Source organism: Empidonax traillii, unplaced genomic scaffold (genome assembly GCF_003031625.1).
Source record: "Empidonax traillii isolate 1590-97213 ecotype Southwest subspecies unplaced genomic scaffold, ASM303162v1 scaffold452:size499809, whole genome shotgun sequence".
Lineage (NCBI taxonomy): Eukaryota > Metazoa > Chordata > Aves > Passeriformes > Tyrannidae > Empidonax > Empidonax traillii.
In genome coordinates this window covers 89,985-111,136 of record NW_020955645.1, presented here as the reverse complement: position 1 = coordinate 111,136, position 21,152 = coordinate 89,985, and the positions used below count along the sequence as shown (strand labels likewise).

At 42.8% G+C, this 21,152-nt stretch overlaps 1 protein-coding gene across 2 annotated transcripts in view; it reads right to left on the bottom strand.

Annotated features, from left to right (window-relative positions):
- The window catches only part of LOC114063151 (transcription factor RFX3-like), a 149,905-nt gene extending 142,841 nt beyond the window's left edge, over positions 1-7,064 (bottom strand). For both annotated transcript variants that reach the window (XM_027895232.1, XM_027895231.1), the window contains exon 1: positions 6,948-7,064. In XM_027895232.1, coding sequence (XP_027751033.1) covers positions 6,948-7,064 — 117 coding nt within the window. The remainder of the gene's footprint in view (positions 1-6,947) is intronic.
- Between the last annotated feature and the right edge of the window lie 14,088 nt (positions 7,065-21,152).

The following is a 21,152-nucleotide window of genomic DNA, read 5'->3' as shown; positions in this document are numbered from 1 at the left end:
TGTTGTTGTTTCTCTTCCTCCTCTCTCTCCTGCTGCAGGCTATCACGATACATCTGTAAGATGCAGATTCAAATCCGCTTTATTATCAGAAGGCTACACAATATATAATCTTTTAAATCCTGGACATGCGATCACGAGCACAGCATGCTATTATGATTGGTTAACCTACATTGTTCACGCGCCTCAGGCAGTCCATCGATTGGTGGTCTTAAAGCCCACATTCCTGGGAAAAGTTTCTGTTATCAACGTTTCTCTCATATTGCTTTCTGCTGACCTCTGCATTCTTGTAACCGAAAACTTGTTCTTGTTTGTCTAACGGTCAACTCCTGGCCTTTTCAGAACTCAGCATATTCGTTTAAAACTGCTAAGGCCCCAACACTCTCCCCTTTACCAGTGTGTGTGTGTGTGGGGGTGTGTGTGTGCGGGGAACCCATTTTCGGTTTCTCCAACCCACACCAGAAGGTGCCACTCCATGTGGCAATGACCAGTGATTAAACAGCGCCCCCTGCTGACCAGCATAAAGAACTTCAGGCTCTGCATTTCCAGTGATCCAACAGCGCCCCCTGTTGACTGTGGTTAGAATTACACAAAAGGGCACAAACAGAACTGTTTACTTTTTTCTTTGCTTGTTTATGGGTTTGTTTTGAAGAGGATTATTTGTGGGTATAGGAATATTGTTCGGTTGTTTTACTTGTTTTCTTTCGTTGTTTCTGCCAATACACATATATCTTTTTAATAAAGGGTTGTTATTTTTTCCTTTTTCGAAATTTTTTTCCCCTCAATTGGAGCCTCCTAATTTTGGATTTACAATTGCTAAGAGGGAGGAGTTTGTGTCTTCCTCATAACTCATCCTCAGCAAAACATCTGTGTCTCATTTAAACTGATACAAGCACTCAAGCAGTGGAGGTCCTGCAGCAGCGGTGGCTGGGGTGGTACTCCAGTAGTAGGCGACTGGGGCAGCATGGGTGTTGGAGTGGCGCAGCTTTTTACTGCTGTCCCGGTGAGGCAGGAATGGCTTCGGGTGGCAGCTGAGACCCCAGAACAACTTTTACAGGCAGTTAAACTCCCCTGTCCCTCCAACTCCCCATGCCAGTAGGGTGGGGTGACCCCCTTCAGATAACATAATGATAGGAATATTCGTTGCTATAACTCCCTTCCCTGACTTGTAACCATAACATAGTCCATGCTCTTGACAAGTTGGGGCACCCTCTCAGCAACATCACAGATCCTAGACCCTGGTAGGCAACATAGCATTTGTAACTCTCTATCAGGCCTGCAGATGGGTGCCTCAGTGTCCCTGAACTATGAGCACTCGATGTTTCTTTTTAGGGTAATCTCCATGCGCTGTTTGTGCAGGTTCTCCTTGTTGGTCTTGTTCATGGACATCTAAAGCCTTTAAAGCATCATATCTAGTTTTGGTCTGGATGTTGGAGGGTAGATGTTGAATTGGAGCCCTGCTTTTGTGGGTCACCAGGACCCAAGGTGCTCACTGGTATCCATTGTAGGTGAATGGTTCAGAACCCACCTATCTATCTCTGTTTCAGCCCCTCTAATACTAATATGCAACCTATTAAGTGTCTCTTGTAATTTGTCCACCTGTCACAACAGGTCATCAACCTGTGCACACATTGTGCAGTTATGTACTAGTCTTTTCTCCAGGAGAAGTATCTGGGCATCCATTGAGAGCTATCACCTGTACTGACATTTCCTTCCTTACCAGATCCATCTGAGTGGAAGCATCAGACTTCTCAGGGGCTATCTCAGTAGACACATTGGTTTTGGCTCTTAGGGAAGTGCCCATTATTATGGCAGAGAGTCAGAGCAGTCTAGCACTTACCTGAGGTGTGGGCCTACTTGCAGATTGCAGCACCCTCCCTGCACACCCTGCCTGTGCAAACTACTGCGTCAACTGTCATGCCACATTGTTCCAATGTGCCACGTCCCTTTTGCCCACCCTGTTCCCTGCTCTCCTGGTCTCCTGTGCTCCTGAGAGTGGTTTAAATATCCCGTGGTGCTCCTGGCTATGCCCTCTCCTCACCTGATTGACTCGCAAGAGCTTCTGAGTCCTGACGGGGCTCTGGGCTGCTACTTATGGGGCTAGACTGTTGATTCTTCCTTTTCCTTACCCTACATATTCAATTCCTTTGGAATTTCTGACCTTTTCACAGAATCACAGAATATGTTGAGTTGGAAGGGAACCACAAAGATCATTGAGTCCAACTCTTAACACTGCACAGGATCATTTCCAAGAGTCACACCATGTGCCTAAAAGTATCATCCAATACCCAACCATCCTCTGGATGAAGAATCTCTTTCTAATATCCAACCCAAACCTCCTCTGACACAACTTTAGGCCATTCCCTTGGGTCCTGTCACAGGTCACCACAGAGAAGAGATCAGCGCTTGCCCATCCACTTCCCCTCACGAGGAAGATGTAGACAGCCATGAGGTCTCCCCTCAGTCTTCTCCAGGTTGAACAAGCCAAATGAGTTCAGAGTCTCCTCATATGGTTTCCCCTCAAGGCCCTTCCCCATCTTGTTGACCTCCCTTGGATGCTCTCTAATAGCTTTATATCCTTCTTATATTTTGGTGACAAAAACTGCACACAGTACTCGAAGTGAGGCTGCACCAGTACAGAGTAGAGTAGGATAATCCCCTCCCTTGACCTGGTTGGCGATGCTTTGCCTGATGCACCCCAAGACACAATTGACCCTCCTGGCTGCCAGGGCACTACTGACTCATATTCAACTTGCCGTCAATCAGAACCCCCAGGTCCCTTTCCATGACACTGCTTTCCAGCATCTCATTCCCCAGTCTGTATGTATATCCAGGCTTGCCCCATCCCAGGTGCAGAATCTGGCACTTGACCTTGTTAAACTTCATATGATTGGTGATTGCCCAGTCCTCCAATTTATCAAGGTCTCTCTGCAAGGCCTTTCTACCTTTGAGGGAGTCAACAGCTCCTTCGAGTTTTGTATCATCTGCATACTTGCTTAGTATTCCTTCCAGTCCTGCATCCAAGTCCTTGACTCAGTTTAACGAGACAGAAATGTTTGCTAAGGAGAGTGGGATTAGAAAAAACCAAACTCCTCCTTCTGAGTAATTATAACTTTGAAATTAAGAGGCTCCAGTCAAAAAGGTGTGGAAAAGAAAATAACAGTTCTTTACTAAATATATAGATATATAATATATGCAACACAACAAAACAAGCAACAATTCTGTAACCAAACTTCCACCGAAAACAATTGAGTACTTTTTGCCTTTTGGCACAGTTATAACCACAACCAGCAGGGGACGCTGGGCCTGCAGTGCTTCACTCACTGTCACCAGGTGGCACTGTTGGGCTTCTGGGAGGTGCAGGTGGAGGGGAAACAAAGGGAGTGGTTTGCCAACCTCCAGATGAGCCCACGTGGCAAATGGCATATCTCAGCTGTGGCAGCTAGTCTGAGACCCCAAGGAGAGTCCCCCCACAAGGACTATCTTGCTGTTTCCCAAAATGGGGGTGGTTGGAAACCCCTCCTCAGACAGTGCCAGCCCCAGGCAGTCCACGCAGGGCCCAGGGCTGTGGAGGTGGCAACTGGCAAGGGACAGAGGTGCCAGTCCATCCAGCAAAGAGCAGGAAGACCAGGGGACAAATGAGAGCTCCTTTGGTCCTCAGCAACTTCAAGGGGTGTCTAGGCAGTGGGCAGAGGTGAAACTGGGACCTTCCTCGGGAGCTTGAAGAAGCCATTGACCAAGCTAAAAAAAAAATCCAGAGACCCTCTCTCCACACCCTCCCCTCAGTCAGGGGAAAAGTAAAGTGCAGTCCCCAGGAAAAAAAACTAAAATAACAACTCACCTCCCCCTACACTCTCGCAAAGCCATTAGTTTGGAATGTGGGACTATCAGCTTGATAATCCTTTTATGTGTGGCTCCATGCTGGCCATCCTTCCAGGCCAGGGGAATTCAGTCAGCTAGCTCCTTTCCCCCTTCCATTGCTCAACATTTTTCTTTCCCAGTGGTAAAGGGAAAAAATTCAAAGTAGGATTATTTTTTTCTTAAAAAAACCCAACAAACTATGACAGTCGTTTATGAAGATGTTGAAGAGCATTGGGTCTAAAATGGAGCCCTGTGGAACCCCACTAGTGATAGGGCACCAGTCTGATGTTACCCCATTCACTAGTGGCACTTTGTGCCCAACCTGTGAGCCAGTTGCTCATGCACCGCATGACATGTTTATCCAGCTGTGTGTTGGACATTTTATCCAGAAGGATCCTGTGAGATGGTATCAAAAGCTTTTTCTCAACATTTATCCTTTACTACCACCTATCCTTTTCTCTCTAAACCAGTATCTCCTTCATATCCTATCCTAATCACTGAAAAATCATGTCTATTGGCTTTTACCATATATGCATCGCCTTTTCAGTCTATACAAAATATTGCCGCAAACTCCTCTTCCTTGTCCAGGCTGATGCCCTAACATTCCTTTCTGACATCTTACTTGAGTTATACTTTCAAAATAAGACTCAACTGAAAAAATATAATTCAATAGAATCACAAAATACTCCAAAATACAGATGAAATATTCAGTGAAACAGAACTATTGGAAATAATAACAGAAAGAATAAGTAATATCTTATTGAAAATATATGCTGATATAAACTTGTGCTGGTTTAAAGGTAAACTGGCAGGAGAAATGAACCCAACTCAAAAGAGATTATGAGTCAGAATTACAGTTTAATAAAAATAATACAATAAATACAATTATACAGATGAACAATTGGTTTTAAGCCACAAAAAACCCAGATGTAAAACCTGGCACCCTGGGGCATGAACAGAATGGTGTTCGTTGGCCCCTGTGCTGAGCCCCACGTGATCCCCCTGAGTCCAAAATTAAAAGGAGAGGAAAAGCCTTTTGGTGCAAGTGATGGTCGCAGTCCAGTCGAGAGTGGTGGTTGCAGTTTGGTTGAGAGTGGTGGTCGCAGTCCAGTCAAGGTTCTGGTCCTCCTCTGGATCCCACAAGTGGTACCAGAAATCCCAAGACCCCAAGATTATATACACTCAGGTTTGGGCAGGAATGCCCATACCTCCCCCAGGGCGGGGAGTTCCACAATGAGTGATTGGGAGTTGTGGGTGTGAGGACAGGAACATCCTCCTATCTTACAAGCCTCTTACCACCCAGCCTATAGCCTGAGGGGTCAGGTGTGCTCTGGGCAGCTACTGCAAATGGTCTATTGTTAACAGTTTCTGGGAATTGACATAGAGGGTGTAGAATACACAGTTTAGGTTATGCCCACACAGTGATGAACTGGTCCCAACTGCTCTAACTAGGACAAAACTATATCTGGTTTTTAAAAGTTTGAAGTAAAACTTAGAAGAATTAACCACAATAAGCCTCATAGAAAGCTTTACAAAGTCCAAGCACCACAGAAGCTTAATTTACAAAGTTAGCACAAAAGTACAAAGACCTTATCCTTTTTACGTGGGCAGATAGTAATAGGACAAGGGGTAACAGTTTTAAACTAAAAGAGAAGGAAATACACAAAGATAAGCATTTAAATTAATGTTAAGTGCCCAATGCTTGAATGTTTTGCTGAAACACTATTTTTTTTTTCTTTTGGGGGGGTAGGTGGGGTGTTTTAAGAAAAAGCAAGGTATTCCAAGGTACATTAGAAGTAAAAGTGATATTAATGGAATTATGATGCATTATGAATTGAGTCTGTATACCAGGAAAAATTATTAATGAAATGTATGAGGCTGATAAACAGCATTGCCAAGAACATGCAGAAAAAATCATCACCTTAAATTTTAAAACTAAACACAATGCTAGATGTTTTAGACAACAGCACAGAAACAGGCAAGTTATTCTCAGTTTTAATATTGCTGGTTTTGAAACTGTAAAACCAATTTATATTGAAAAAGAACATCAGATTTCACCCAAAGAACCTGAAACAGTGACAGCTGAATGGAGGGGAAGTGGAAAGGGAGATACTGATCTCTTCTTCCTGGTGTCCTGTGACTGGATGAGTTGGAATAGTTCAAAGTTGCATCATGGAAGGTTCAGACTTGATATGAGGAAACATTCCTTTACTGAGAAGGTGGTCAAACACTGAAACAGGCTTCCTAGAGAGGTGGTTGATGCCCCAAGCCTGTCAGTGTTTAAGAGGTATTTGGACAATGCCCTTAATGCTATGCTTTTGGTCAGCCCCAAAGTGGTCAGGCAACTGGACTAGACAACCATTGTAAATCTCTTCTAACTGGAACAAATAATTACAAAAAAAAAAAAAAAGCTAAATTACACATACTAAAGGAGTCTTGGACTAAAGTCATGGTTTTTCACATTCAATTCCTGTTTTCCAACTCCCACTTCCCTCCTCAATGTCCCCATGCACCACAACCTCCAATGTTGGTGGGGCTGCATAGGTGATTAATCATGTCACAGAAGTGTATGCTGAGCTGGCTGCTTCAGAAACCCCTTTAATTCTCTGGCAAATCCAAATTATGCATTACTTAAGGTTTTACTTCACATACCTTTCTCCAGTTGCTCAAGAACCTGCAGGGAGTTCAGTTTAGAAGTACAAAATTGCATTGCTTTTGTATTTTACATCTTTATTGCATTCATTTCAAAAACTCCATATTCCTTTGAAAGGAATAAATGTGAAGATTTAATAACTTAAATTAATGTAATTTTTATGAGATATTGCAAACATTTCATAGTAATCTACTTTTAGAATCATGCGTATATATTTCTGGTGGTTGAAAAATATTCTAGTTCAAGAAATAAACCCTGAAAACTGCATGTCTGCTTATGTAGCTATTTTAGTTCCATCAAAATAACATTGAATAAAACAGTGGAAAGGGATTGGTTTTGCAGCCTTGTACAAAATCAGTTCTTTACTACACCTGTTAAAATGCATCATTCTGTCTTGCCAGAGTTTTTTGTTTACCCAAAATTAACAGATACCTACCTGTTGCTGAACCGGTACCTGCTGTACTACCTGTGTGGACACTGCTGCCTGGCCAGCCACAGATGCCTGTAAAGTCACAGTTGAACCTGTGTCTGACCCAGTCTCTGATGTCTGCATCGTGGTCTCTGAATAAAATTAAAATGTAAAATTAAAAGTTCAGCACAAACTTATTGGCTTTTTGTCACTTATTCAGATCTTAAAAGAAGCATATTCACCCAAAATCAAATCTGGGGATTAGCTAAAGATTGTTTCATGTACTATTACATGAGTACATGGAGATATTTCATTTATTTTTCCTTTTTTTTAAATGCTGCTTTGGCCTAAAATGTTAGAAATTTCATGTTATATATTATTGCTTTGTCTAATCTAAGGTCTGCTTAGAACTTGCAACATGTCGAGAAGAGAATAAGCTTTGGACTTCATGATTTTTTTTTTTTAACAGTTTACAGTCTGGTCCATAATAGCAAATATGTTTTTTGAGTCAGAAGCAAGGTGCACATAAACCTATTTACTGCTTTGAGGTAATGAACTTTAGAAAACCATCCATTTACAGACCTTATTCTTCTCTAATTACACTTGTATACATTAGCTGCAACTATCGTTAAATTTTGAGAGGAGACTCAAAACCTTATACCATATTAGAACAACACACTTTAAGCTACCTATATGTACAAAAATAATTAATTCTAGACACTGCACATATAAATGTTTATTTCTTAATCAAGCATGCCTTCACAAAAAGACTTGCAATCATCAATGCAATAAAACTAAGCGGTGGAAACATTTCCTACTATCTCATTACAATTCTAAAGAACTAAAAGAATAATTTATGTAGTAATCACAATACAAGTAAATTACAGTACCTTCAATATTGTCAGTTTTCAGAAAGAACTAACATACACTGAATAAAGTATACTGTAAGAACACAGTGGGTAAAATATGCAATACCAGAAAGAAATTTCTTCATTTTCTTCCCTGAAACAGTTCAAATCCTTATGTACTGAAATATTATAAGTTTTCTCTTACCTAACTTGCCCGCAAAATATCTTATTTAATAATGTAAATGAACAGAAACTTTTCTCACTTATTTATGTGACTTCAGGAACAACTCATAAAAACCAGAAATAAGTCAACATCCTCCCATCAACTGTTAAATGACTACACATTCTTCAAAGCTGTCCTTCCTCTGGTTTACTGAGTTGCACTATAAATTCTTCATATTCAAATGCTGAGTTAAAGCTCTGGCAGGTGATAGAATGAGGGGCTTCAACCTGAAAAGAAGACCCTGAAAAGCATTTTAAAGGTGACTCAAGTAAGTTTGCTTATGCAGAAACTGTTTATGTAATCACTGGAGTTATAAACAGGGATTTTACCCCTACATGAGGTTGTGGCACTGATATTTTTAAGAGGAATATTCAAAATTTGTATATAGCACAGAGATGGTCCAATAATGAAGGAAAATGACTTACAGAGAAAACCTATTTAGAGTATCGTAAAGAAGACTGAGGATGACTTACTGTATTGAGTTTGTGTGGCCCAGTTTTCCCAGTTTTGGTAGTTGGGGCGGGGGCTACAGGGGTGGTTTCTGTGAGAAGCTGCTAGAAGCTTCCTTCATGTCTGGCAGAGCCAATGCCAGCTAACTCCAAGATGGACCTGCCACTGGCCAAGGCCAGCCCATCAGCGATGCTAGTAACCCCTCTGGGATAATAAATTTAAGAAGGAAAATAAATAGGTATTGCACAGAAGCAATTGCAGCCAGAGAAGAGAGGAGTGAAAACATGTAAGAACAACTATGCAGACACCAGGGTCAGTGAAGAAGGAGGGGGAGGAGGTGTTCCAGGTGCCAGAGTTGAGATTCCTCTGCAGCCCATGGTGAAGTAGTTGTGCTCCTGCAGCCCACAGAGGTTAACAGGGGTGCAGAGGTCCACCTGCAGCCCATGGAGGACCCCCATGCCACAGTAGGTGGATGTCTGAAGGAGTCTGTGACCTCGTGGGAAACCCATGCTGGAGCAGGCTCCTGTCAGGGACCTCCAAACCTATAGAGAGAGGAGCCTACACTGGAGCAGGTTTTCTTTTTGTGATCCTATGGGGGACCCATGATGGAGAAGGCTGTGCCTGAATGACTGCACCCTGTGGACTGACCCATGCTGGAGCAGTTTGTGAAAAACTGTAGCCTGTGGAAGTTCATGGAGGACTGTCTCCCACGGGAGGGGTCCCATGCTGGAGCAAGGCAAGGACTCCTCTCCCTGAGAAGGAAGCAGTGACAGAAACAACCTATGATGAACTGACTGTAATCCCCATTCTCCATCTCCCTGTGCTGCAAGAAGGGAGGAGGTGGAGCCCCCAAAGGAGGGAGCGGTGGGGGGGGGAAGTGTTTTTAAGCTTTGTTTTACTTCTCATTATCCTACTCTGATTTTGATTGCCCTCCTGTCCTGTCAAGGGGCACCACTGAAAAGAGTCTTGCTCCCTCATCTTCACTCCCTCCTATCAAGTATTTATGTGATGCCTTTGAATTTTAGGATTTTTGGCTTTTTGTAGATTTAAAAGTAGCTGTATAGTCTCTCACACTTTAGAATAGTAGTTAAACACTCACCAAACCCTATCCTCCATTTCATATCAAATTTTCTAAATTCTTTAGACTTGTTTAGACTTTTTTCAAGGCAGACCTTCATTCTGTTTAAGAACATTTGTACCCCAGTCCTGAACAACAAGATACCATCATAGTCAAAGCAACCTTCAAGCCCGGAACCTTGGAGAAGCTCCAAAGACAGTACGTGTTGTGAAGAAGACGAAGATGAGGAAGAAAGGGGTCTTAGGACCTTCGACTCAATTTCCAGGGAGGAGTGCCTGGGGAGCAGATCTGGGGGCAGGTAGTTCTCATATTGAACCATAGATTGTGGAACCCCTGGACACGGGGCGTACGTGCATCTTGTTTGTACTCCTGTGGCCAGAGGGCCTTCATTAAAGACCTGTTCTATATCTTATCTCTACTAAATTTACCTGGAGTTTTTTTACTCCCAATCTTAAGGCATCAATACCCAGTGATAAGATCCTCCCTGAGCCTTCTCTTTCCAAGCTAAATAGTCCCAGCTCTCTCAGCCTCTCCTCACGGCATATGCTCCAGTCCCTTCATTATCTTCGTGGTCCTTTGCTGCCCTTGCCCTTTCTTGCAGTGGTATGCCAAGAATTGAACATGGTACTCCATATATGGTCTCACTAGCACTGAGTAGAGGAAGGATTTATCTTGACCTTCTAGCAATGCTCTTCCTAATGCAGCCAGTGATATTGTTGGCCTTTTTCTTGTCATGAGGGTGCAATGCTGATTCATATTCAGCTTCTTGTCAATCAGGACACACATTTTCTTCTCCCCAAAGCTACTTTCTAGCTAGTCATCCTGCAGCCTGTACTGGTGCCTGGGTTAAGTCCTTCCCAGATGCAGGACTTTGATTCTCACTTGTTGAATATCATGAGATTGTTCTTTGACAGTTCTTTAGCCTCTGAAGATCTCTCTGAATGGTGCAACAGCCATCTATCAACAGCTTCTCCCAATTTCATAACTGTTGCTGAGGTTGTTCAACCTGGAGAAGAGAACACTCCAGAGAGATCTTATAGTGACCTTTCAATAATTACAGGGGGCTTCTAAGAAAAATGAAGATAGACTTTTTACCAGGGCTTGTAATGACAGGACAATGGGCAATGATTTTAAGCTGAAAGAGGGTAGATTTAGATGGGACATAAGGAAGAAATTGTTTACAATTGGGGGGGGAAGCACTAGAACAATCAGATTGCCCAGGGAAGTTGTGGATGCCCCATCACTGGAAGTGTACAAGGTCAGGTTGGACAAGGCTTTGAGCAACCTGATCTAGTGAAAGGTGTCATTGACTATATAATTGGCCAGTCTTCGCGAACAAAGAACCAGGGAAGGTCTTTACACCTTCCAGCCTGCGCATTGGATTTTTTAGGTGAGACACAGTGTGTGCGGAACTGAGCCCACCCTTTAATCCTAAGGTTCATCTGCCGGGGTCAAGCGAGCTTGGACGGTGGCAGCGAGGTCCTCAGGACGTAGATGGATTGCCTTACAGGGCTAACGAGCTCCATCTGCCCGGGGAGTGTCCTAACCGGGAATCGAACCCGGGTCTCGACGTTGACAGCGCTGCAACCTAACCACTTCACCACCAGGGGCACTCCTGTCATTGACTATGGCAACAGGGTTGGACCTTTAAAGGTCAAACCAACCCAAACCATATGGTGATGATTCAGAGATATATGACCCATCCAACTATTAATGCAAGGTCCCTCACTCACTCCTGTAGCTGACACCATAGACCCCAGGGTGCCTACATCCCCCAGTCTGACTCTGGTACACACACACACCGGTCTCACAAGCAGCTGGCACCTGTTCCTTGCAGCACACATACTGTCCTGGTTTCATCTGGGATAGAATTCGTTTTCTTTTTAGTAGCTGGTACAGTGCTCTGTTTTGGATTCAGTTTGAGAATAATGTTGATAATACACTGATGTTTTGGTTGTTGCTCAATAGTGCTTACCCTAAGACAAGGACTTTTCAGTGTCTCATGCTCTGACAGTGAGGAGGTGCTCAAAAAGCTGGGAGGGAGCATAGTCAGGACAAGAGACCTGAATTGGCCAAAGGGATATTCTGTACCATAGAACATCATGCTTGATGAATAAACTGGGGGCAGTTAGCCAGAAGGGGTCAATTGCTGCTTGGGCATTGGTCAGTGGGTGGTGAGTAATTGTATTGTGCATCACTTCTTTTTCTTGGGTTTTACCTTCCTCTGTCTCTCTCCTTTTTATTACAATTATTAGCAGTAGTATTAGTATTACCATATTACTATAATTATTATTATATTTTACTTTGTTACAATTATTATATTGTTCTTATCTCAACCCACTAGTTTAATTTTTTCTTTCCTGATTCTCTTTCTTGCCACACCAAGGGGGAGAGAGGGAAGTGAGCGAGCATTTGCAGCTTTGTTTGTAGCCACCAAACTGTCAAGCTCCTGGAAGTTCATGATTCCTGTTCAGATTCACCTCTGACTAAAACTTGAACTCAAGGCAGAGACACGGGAAAGTTGTCAAGCAAAGGTACACCTAATGCTTCTAAAATTCCAAAGGGAAAACAGGCAAAAGTATTTTCAGGTCTTTCAGGATTGTTTATAAATTGTGGCATTTAGTTGCCAGTTGGGGTTAAACCACGACATATACATAAGGGGAAAGAGAGTGAGATTAGGCAGAATGATAGTTAAGAAAACATTTTAAAAGAAAATATAAGAAAATAATACATACTGCAGTGATCCGATGCACAGCTCAACCAGGTCTCATTTTACCTGCGACTGGTTGGTTTTATGCTTTATCCCCCTTTCTGTCTATCCCCCCTCTTTGTTTCTCCCTATTTCCCCTCCTACATCCCTTTATCAGTTTGTATAGTTCTATCAATTCCTGCATCCCTCCAAGTTTGGTGTCTGGGACTGCCCTTGGTCTAACATCTTATCATTTGCAAAGTCCAGGTTGATCTTCCTGGAATTGGCGTATCATTTCAGGTTTCAGGAAGAATACCAGAAGAGCATTCTGGGAAACGAAGTCTCCAGGACTCTGGTGCACATGCACAGTGAAGTGCCTTATCAGAACTGGTTGTTAAGGTCACATGTGTGACTTGTCACTGTTTGAACCCCATATATGAACCCTTGTCTCTTTTGAATAAAGGGATTCAGTTAATAGTTAAACTGGTGTCTGGGTCTGTGCCTTGACTTATGATGTATTATATTAATATTCCTACAAATGGCGCCCGAGAACAGGGACCAAGGATTTGCCCTGCATCAGGGATTAATACAGTAGCATTCAGACTTAGCTTGCTTTAAAGTTAAGGAGTACTCTCAAAAAAAAAAAAAAATCAGGCGTCAAGAGACCAGTGCTGAAAGCAACTGGGGATGCCGCGTGGCTGGACTGCACTGGGAACTAAAAAAAAAAAGTGAAGTTGCATGCACAAAGAGACAAAGCTTTCTGTCTAGTCACATTGTTAAAATGGACAAAATAACTGTCTCAGGATTTCTACTAACCAAAATCCTTGATGTGACTGCATGAAAAAAAAAATTTGGAGAGAGAACACGAGAAAAGGAGAATGTGGATGCTTTAAAGATCTTACAGGAGAACACTATCTCATCCACAGAAAAAAGCCTCCGACCCTCCTACCCCCCCTCACGAACTCTGATAGACTCAGGAATCCCTCAGGGATCAAAATAGAGATGGGAGGGGGATGGTGTAAATCATAACTCTATACCAGGTTACAACGACGTGGCAACAATGCCGAAGTGGGCACGGCCATTTGTGTCCACCGCATGACAGAAGCTAATACTTCCCTTCCGATAGCACGGCTATCTTATCTAGTGTCCCAGTCTGAGGAGACACACACCAAGCATGTTAATCAAGTAGGTGGTAAACCAAGGAACAACACCGAGGGGGAGTCAGATTTGCTCCCTCCAAAAAAGAATAGGCAGTCATGCAGTGCAGGGACAAGGACATATCCCTGCACCCGCTGCCTCCGCGCTTTAAAAGGAGTCCAGTGGACTTGCTGTGCTCTGTTTGAGAAGTGCCAAAAACCCTTAAGAAAGAGTCGACTACAACACCTGTGGGTGAGCAGAGCAGCGCTGTGTTTAAAAAGGTGTGGTGGGACTGAAACGAGAGCAAGGCCTGAAGAATTAACTGAAATATCTTGCTCGGCTGAGAGAAGCCCCTCCATACCTGCTCTGCCTAAATTGATAAAGAAAAATTTGTTCTGCTTCGTTCCTTGGGTCTAATCCTAAGAAGAATGCTAGAAACATTATACAATGGGTCTGTAGGTCATAAATTAAGGCAAAGTAAGCCAAGGTAGACATTTGAATAGGAGAAATAGGCCTAAAGACAAGGTTTTCTCCAAACTTTAGTGACTGAGGTAAAAACAATAGAAAGGTAGAGAGGTCATATTGAGGAAGACTACAGAAGACCCCAGTCTCACAGGATGAAGGACCAGATGTACCCCCAAGAATGGGGGGCCAAGAAAGGGCAAGATCATTGTGGTGCGAACCACGCTTGCTCCTGACATCAACAAATAAATACCTTTGCTGCTCAAAAGACCCAAAGGCTTCTGAGCGATTTCTATACCGGATTTCTTGCATTCATTTGGTGACTCAGACAGGACAAAACTAACTTCTCCACCTGGTTGCAGAATCCACTGGAGCTCAGAACCCCCCCTTGGACACCCAGGTAAGCTTTTTTACCTAAAAAGAGGGGGTCCCTTCTTCGCTGGCTTCTTGCAGGGGTGGACAAGGACCTGCTTATTGATAAAAGGTGTTTATATTTGATTTTGTTTGTTTTGATTTGGAATTCCCATAAGATGAGGATGAGACACCGTCTTATCTTGTGGGGTAACAGGAAAGGACACTTTCCTGGGGTGAAAACCCTCAGAACTGGTATGTTCCAGATTTGTTTGTATTTGGTCAAATATTGGTTATTTTGAGGGAAATAAGGTATGTAAGTTTCCTTTTGGTATGGTATTGGTTCCCTTAAGTTCATAACCATACTATGAACTAGGGGTTGGGGCCAGATGTTGTGTTATGAACTCCTGGAGTGTTGCAGCTGTCATAGTGCTTTGTTTGTTATATACTGATTGGCTAGTTTTGTGTTGTTTTGTCTTGTGTTGAAAACAAAGTCAGACGTGAAGTTTTTGTTTGTTCTGAACCAGTTATAAAAACGTCTCATTAAGAGTCTTTTTATGTTTGAATTATTATATGGATGGCAGTTTTGAACAATTGACAAACCACCCTTGAACTGGGGTTTGGGGCACTGTTATTGTGTTAATAGTTGTGTGTGTGCTTATTGTCATTTTGTGTTGTCTTGTTTGTTTTTGGAAAAGTTATTGTATACCTGATATACCTTGCTTACCTTGAAACATCCAGGTGCACATAGTTAAAGGTATTATCATGCTAAGAATTGCTCTATGGGAGGTAGTGCTGAACAGTTAACTATAAGCACACCACATTGGATAAGACCCAGAATTAAGATTTGTTCATTTTGTAACCATTCGTTACATGTACAAGCCTTGTGTAACAGATGTAAGGTTTGCCTCCCTGACAAACAAGGTTGGGTCAGAATCAGTGTGCATATTGTAGAATGCCCTGAATTAACAGGTCAAGATACAGGCACAAGAGGGACTGTTGTTGTTTACAGGGTACCAAGTGAGGGGGGGCTGGCAGGTTTGCCCCTAGGGGACCTGCTGGTAAAAATTAGGCTGGGGAAGAAAAAGAAGAATTGGTTTGGTTTTTTTTAATTGATACTGGGGCTATATTTTCTGTTTTGAATCAAGAATTAATAAAGTGATAAATACGCTCAAGTCGTGGGTGCAACTGACCAATCAAAAAAGTTTTCTTTTTGAAACCCCTAAATCAAATGGGAGTGCATCAGTTTTTGTATTTGCCAAATGCACCCAAACCCCTATTGGGCAGAGACCAACTAGAAATTCTAGGAACTGTAATAGAATTTTAACAAGGTAAAATTTGACTTAAAGTAAAGAAAGAACAAATAATAGCAGCTCTATGTGCAACCAAACCAGGATAATTTAAATGTCAATCAGATTTTAGATTAGGTATACACAGGAGTTTGGGCTACTAAAACACTAGGAAAACCAAAATGGGTAACTCCCATTCAAAGAGAACTACAACCAGGAACCAAACCGGTGGCTAAGAAACAACATCCACTGAGGCTAAAAGATAGGACAAGGGACTGAACCAATAATTGAAAACTTTTTGAACTTAGGGATGAAAAAAAATTAATTTTTTATTTCGTTTACAGCACTAGATCTAAAGGACACCTTCTTCTGCCTCCCCTTAGCACAGGAAAGTCCCACCACTAGAAGGAAAACTTAGGTCACTTAGACAGTGTTACCTCAAGGGTTCAAAAATAGTCGCACAATTTTTGGGAATCAATTAGTTAAAGAATTGGAACAATGGCAGTCACCACTGGGAGAGGGTGTACTTTTACAATATGTGGATGATCTATTGATTGCTACTGAAAAACAAGAAGAAGACATCCAATGGACAGTCAGTCTCTCGAACTTTCGGAGTCTAAATGGGTATCGAGTCTCTCAACAGAAAGTGCAACTGGTGTGGAAACAAGTGGTGTACCTGGGATATGAACCATCAGGGGGACAATGCTCTCTGGGGGAACAGCAAGAAAGGAAGCCATCGCCAGACCCCCAAACCACAGACGGTGAGAGACCTTTGGGACTTCCTGGGAATGACAGGTTGGTGTTGTTTATGGATATATCAGTATGAACTACTTGCAAAACCTTTGTATGACCTGCTGAAAATTACTAAGGACAACCTAATCTGGACCCCCAAAGCAAGTGGAACCTTCAAACGGCTGCAGCGAGAGCTCATGAGGGCTCCAGCTTTGGGATCGCCTGATGTAACAAAGCCCTTTTGGTTGTTCTTGCATGAGCGACAAGGAATAGCTCTGGGGGTCCTGACCCAACACCCAGGGCTGTATCAAAGGATGGCCCATCTGCCTGAGGGCAGTAGCAGCAGTGATCATAAATATAGAAGAAGACAGGACATTTACAATGGGACAGAAAATGACTGGATTAGTGTCCCACACAGGATCTACAGTGCTGGAACAGAAGGGGAACCGCTGGTTGTCACCCTCTCGACTCTTGAAATATCAGGCTATCCTGGTTGAATCAGATGATATAAACATTCAAGTGACTAGCATTGTCAACCTGGTTTCATTCCTAGAAGGCAAAACCACTAATGAACCCATTGTACATGACTGCCTGGAGACCATGGAAGCAGTGTATTCCAGTCGCTCGGACCTCAAAGAAGAGCTATTCCAGGATGCAGAGGATTGGTTTACCGATGGTAGTAGGTGTGAGGATGGCTGGGTGTGGTGGTTTTAATCCAGGTCTTCCTTGGTGATCAGGTTGTAACTAAGGAAGGGGCAGTGTTCCCAGTATTCCATGCGATTTTTACGTAAATCGTAGTATAAATAAGAAGGGAGGAGAGGTCTTTGCTCTTCTTCTCTTCCGGCGAAGTTCGGGAACAGTGGGTCCCTGCCTTGGCCTCGCTTATCTAAGGCTGAGGCCTGCAGCATCCACTGACCTGCCACATGGAGGCTTGGGGAGTGCTGACTGTGTGTGTGTCAATCCTGTTTTTTCTAAGGGACGTGGTGAGATTTGTTTTACTAGTTATTTTACTAGTTCTTGGGTTTGATTGTGCATATCTATTCGGTGTCCCTTTTTGTTTCCTTTTGTCCCTTTTTCCCCTTTCCCTATACCTTTGGGGGGTGTTTGGATTCCCGTTTGCTGTGTACATAGCATCTTAACTGTAATATACATAAAATATATTTTTTATATAACTAGCTTGGTTTTCGGGTTCTTCAATTTGCATAGTTTTTTCCTTTGCCCTGGGGGAAGTAGAAAGGGGGGAAGAGAGGGGTTGCTACTGGGGGGTTGGGCATTTGGCAGGGAACCAAGTCCGAACCATCACATTGGGTATGCTGTAACCACCACCACTGAGGTAATCAAATCCAATCCTTTGCCCACTGGAACCTCAGCGCAAAAAGCAAAACTGATAGCTCTCATTTGAGTTTTAGAAGTGGCAGAAGGAGAACAAGTTAACATCTGGACTGACTCCAAATATGCTTTTGGCATAGTTCATGCCCATGGAGCAATTTGGAAAGAAAGAGGACTTTTAACTGCTCAAGGAAAAGTTGTGAAATATGCTGAAGAAATTCTATGGTTACTAGAAGCTGTACATCTCCCCTCTCAGGTGGCAATTATGCACTGCCGAGGGCACCTGAAAGGTAACAGTATCCCACCAATAGGAATCAGGAAAGCTGATGCAGAAGTTAAGTTAGCTGCTGCGAGAGGTGAGGAACTACCAGTAGCAGCCTTAGTGCCAGAAAAACTAGATATAGCCAAACAAGCAGAGTATCAAGAATCAGATTATAAATGGATGCATAAAAATGGAGAGAAGTTGTTAGACAATGGATGGGGTCAACTAAAAACAGACCAGTTAATATTACCAGAAAATTTAGTATGGTAATTTTTAAAAGTAGAACATGATAAAACTCACTGGGTCTTGGACTCAATCAATATTTAAGAACCAGAGTGACAGAACCAAATGTATTTACCACAATATGGCAAGTCTGGAAAACAATCCAAATACTGGAACTCAAATACATCAAGGGGCAATAAACAAAGGGCATGTCATAGTTTTACTGGTTCTTAGGAACTAAGCAGGAATTTTTCCCTTCCCCCTGCCCACTGCATGGATGGATGTTAAGTGAGCAGTTAAGTAATACAAAAGAAGTTGTCTCTTAGTTAATGGTCCTCAGAATCTCGTCTCCTGGGAAACGAGGGTGAGGAGTTCCTTCTTAATTTTTCCTTCTCTCCTCTCCTGGGAAATGGAGGGGAGGAGTTCTGGCTGGCTACTGAAGCTGGAACAAGGTAGGGGTGGAAGCCCTGTAGGGTTTTGTTCTCAGCCTGATTGCCAGATGTGGATTCTGCTTGGATTTTCATCAGAGAGGAGCTGTTTCGGGAGGGGGTTTTTTCCCTTCCCTGTTTCCATTTGTTTCTTTCTTAGAAGTGGTTCTTCTCCACATCAAAGGGAGAAGGAAAACTATACCGCACGATTTGACCAGACAAAGAGAGTGAACTTTTTCCCATTGAGGACAACATTTTTTTGTTGTTTCACTCTCTCCTCTCTCTCCCCTTTCCCAGTGTGTGGGTGGGGAGGAAAACCCATTTTCAGTTTTCTCCAACACACCCCTGAGGGTGTCACCCCACGAGGAAAAGGTCAGTGATTCCACAGTGCCCCCTGCTGACCAGCATAAAGAACTGCAGGTTCTGCATTTCCAGTTGTGCAACAACGCACCTGGTGACTGTAACAGGAAACTACAAGCTCTGCATCTCCGGTGATCCAACGGCACCCCCTGTTGACTGTGGTTAGAATTGCACAAAAGGGTGCAAACATAATTGTTTACTTTCTTCTTTACTTGTTTATGGGTTTGTTTTGAAGGGGATTATTTGTGGGTATAGGAGTATTGTTTGGTTGTTTTTCCTTGTTTTCTTTCATTGTTTCTGCCAATACACATATATCTTTTTAATAAGGGCTGTTTTTTTTTCCTTTTTCCACATTTTTTTCCCCTCAATCGGAGCCTCTTACTTTCAGATTTAAAATTACTTAGAGGGAGGAGTTTGGGTCTTCCTCATAACTCATCCTCAGCAAAACACCTGTGTCTCATTTAAATTGAGACATGCCATTTCCCAGGTCAAGTTTGGCAAATTGATTTGAGTTCCCAAGAAAAGGGGGGGGTTCGTAATCTTTTAGTTTTGATTGACACATTTTCTGGGTGGCCTGAAGCATTCCCATATAGAACAAATGAATGTTTGAAGTCTTGTTGAATGAAATAATACCATGGTTTAGAATATCTAGAAGTATATCCTCAAATAGAGGATCCCAATTCTGTGCAGAAATTGTACAAGCAATAAGTAAAATGCTAAAAATTAATTGGCAATTGCATATTCCATACAGACCCCAAGGAAGTGGGCAAGTAGAAAAAATGAACCATCTCACTATTAGCAAATAGCTGAAATCTGTCAAGAAACAAATTTTTATTGGTACCAAGCTTTACCTATTGCTTTAATTCGAATCAAGGTCAAGCCACAGTCTAATGAAAAGCTAAGTTCATTTGATATTCTGTAGGGCAGACCCTATGGAGTTAATAATATTAACAGTGAAACTTTGAATCAGATAGGTAATCAATATGTGCATGATTATGTTATAACTGTAGGGAAATAATTAAATAAGAATTTGTCCCAGTTTAAATGAGACAAAGGTCTTTTGCTGAGGATGGATTAGGAGAAAAAGACCCAAACCTCCTTTTCTAGCAATTATAGATCCGAAATTAAGAGGCTTCGATTGAAGGAAAACAAATTATGGAAAAGGGAAAAATAACAGCCCTTATTAAAAGGTATGTGTGTATTAACAGGAACACGAAAAAAACCAAGATCCTTGGTTGCCGCCAGGTGGTGATGGAGGAGGGGGGAAGGGGGAGGGAAACAGAAAGCTCTCCCAATGGAAGAAAACTCACAATTTTCAGTTGCTGAGGACCCCGCGGTGAGCCAGACCCGCAGCCAGCAAACAGCTACGCAGAGAACAGCAGCAAAACTCTTCTCCGACAGGCAAAAGACAAAGAAGAAACCAGCCAGTCTCTCCTCTCTGCTGCCGCCTCCCCTCCGGTTCCAGAGCTGAGCTCCAAACCCCCAGGGCTGAGCTCCAACCCCCAAACCCCACCCCTTTCCATACACACACTCTGGCCTTTTCCAATTCCTCCCCCTTCGTTGCTAGGCAACTAATGTCTCGGTCATTTAGGACCTAGGCCAACTCCTTTGTTTATCTGATGGCTCCTTAAGAGCACACACGTGGGAAGGGGGAGGGGGGGGAAGGGGAAAGGAAAGACAAAATTCCTTGCTACAATCAGAACTATGACAGAATTTTTCTGTGGTGTTGAAAATCCAGATTAAACAACCTGATTGTAAAGCACATCCATTCACTCCCGGTAATTGGATATACTTTAAGGATTTTTCAGGAGACCCTCTGCAAGAAAAGTGGGATGGACCTTTCCAGGTGTTGCTGACCACGCTCACAGCAGTCCACATAAAAGAACGACTCACCTGGATTCACTACTCTCGAGTCAAGAGAGTCCCTAAGAAACTATGGACCTCAGAACTTGTAGGACCAACCACTCTCAAGTTCACCTGACTCTGACTACTGGGATCTTACTTGTGATAAGTGAAGGCACCGGTTTTTATTCCAAGTAAATTAAAATAAAAAGGGGGTACTAACAAAAAAACTATTTCTGTATATTTACTAACTTCTAGGCGTACCGTGGAGTCTGTAAGGTGAAAGGTCCTGTCTGGACCTAACACCAGGGAATCTTTTGCGGCCGGGAACAGGGAACAAATTATAAATAAAAATACATTTCTCTGTGCCATGTGGATACAGAGAAAGGCCCTCAGTGTGGGGATGATGCAAGACCCCCCTGTACGAGCCCAGGGGAGATAAGTTACAACCAACCAAAAGGTAACACCCACCTCCAAAGCAGGGGAATTACCTTTTAAGGCAACAAACGGACAATGAATGAATATTCAAC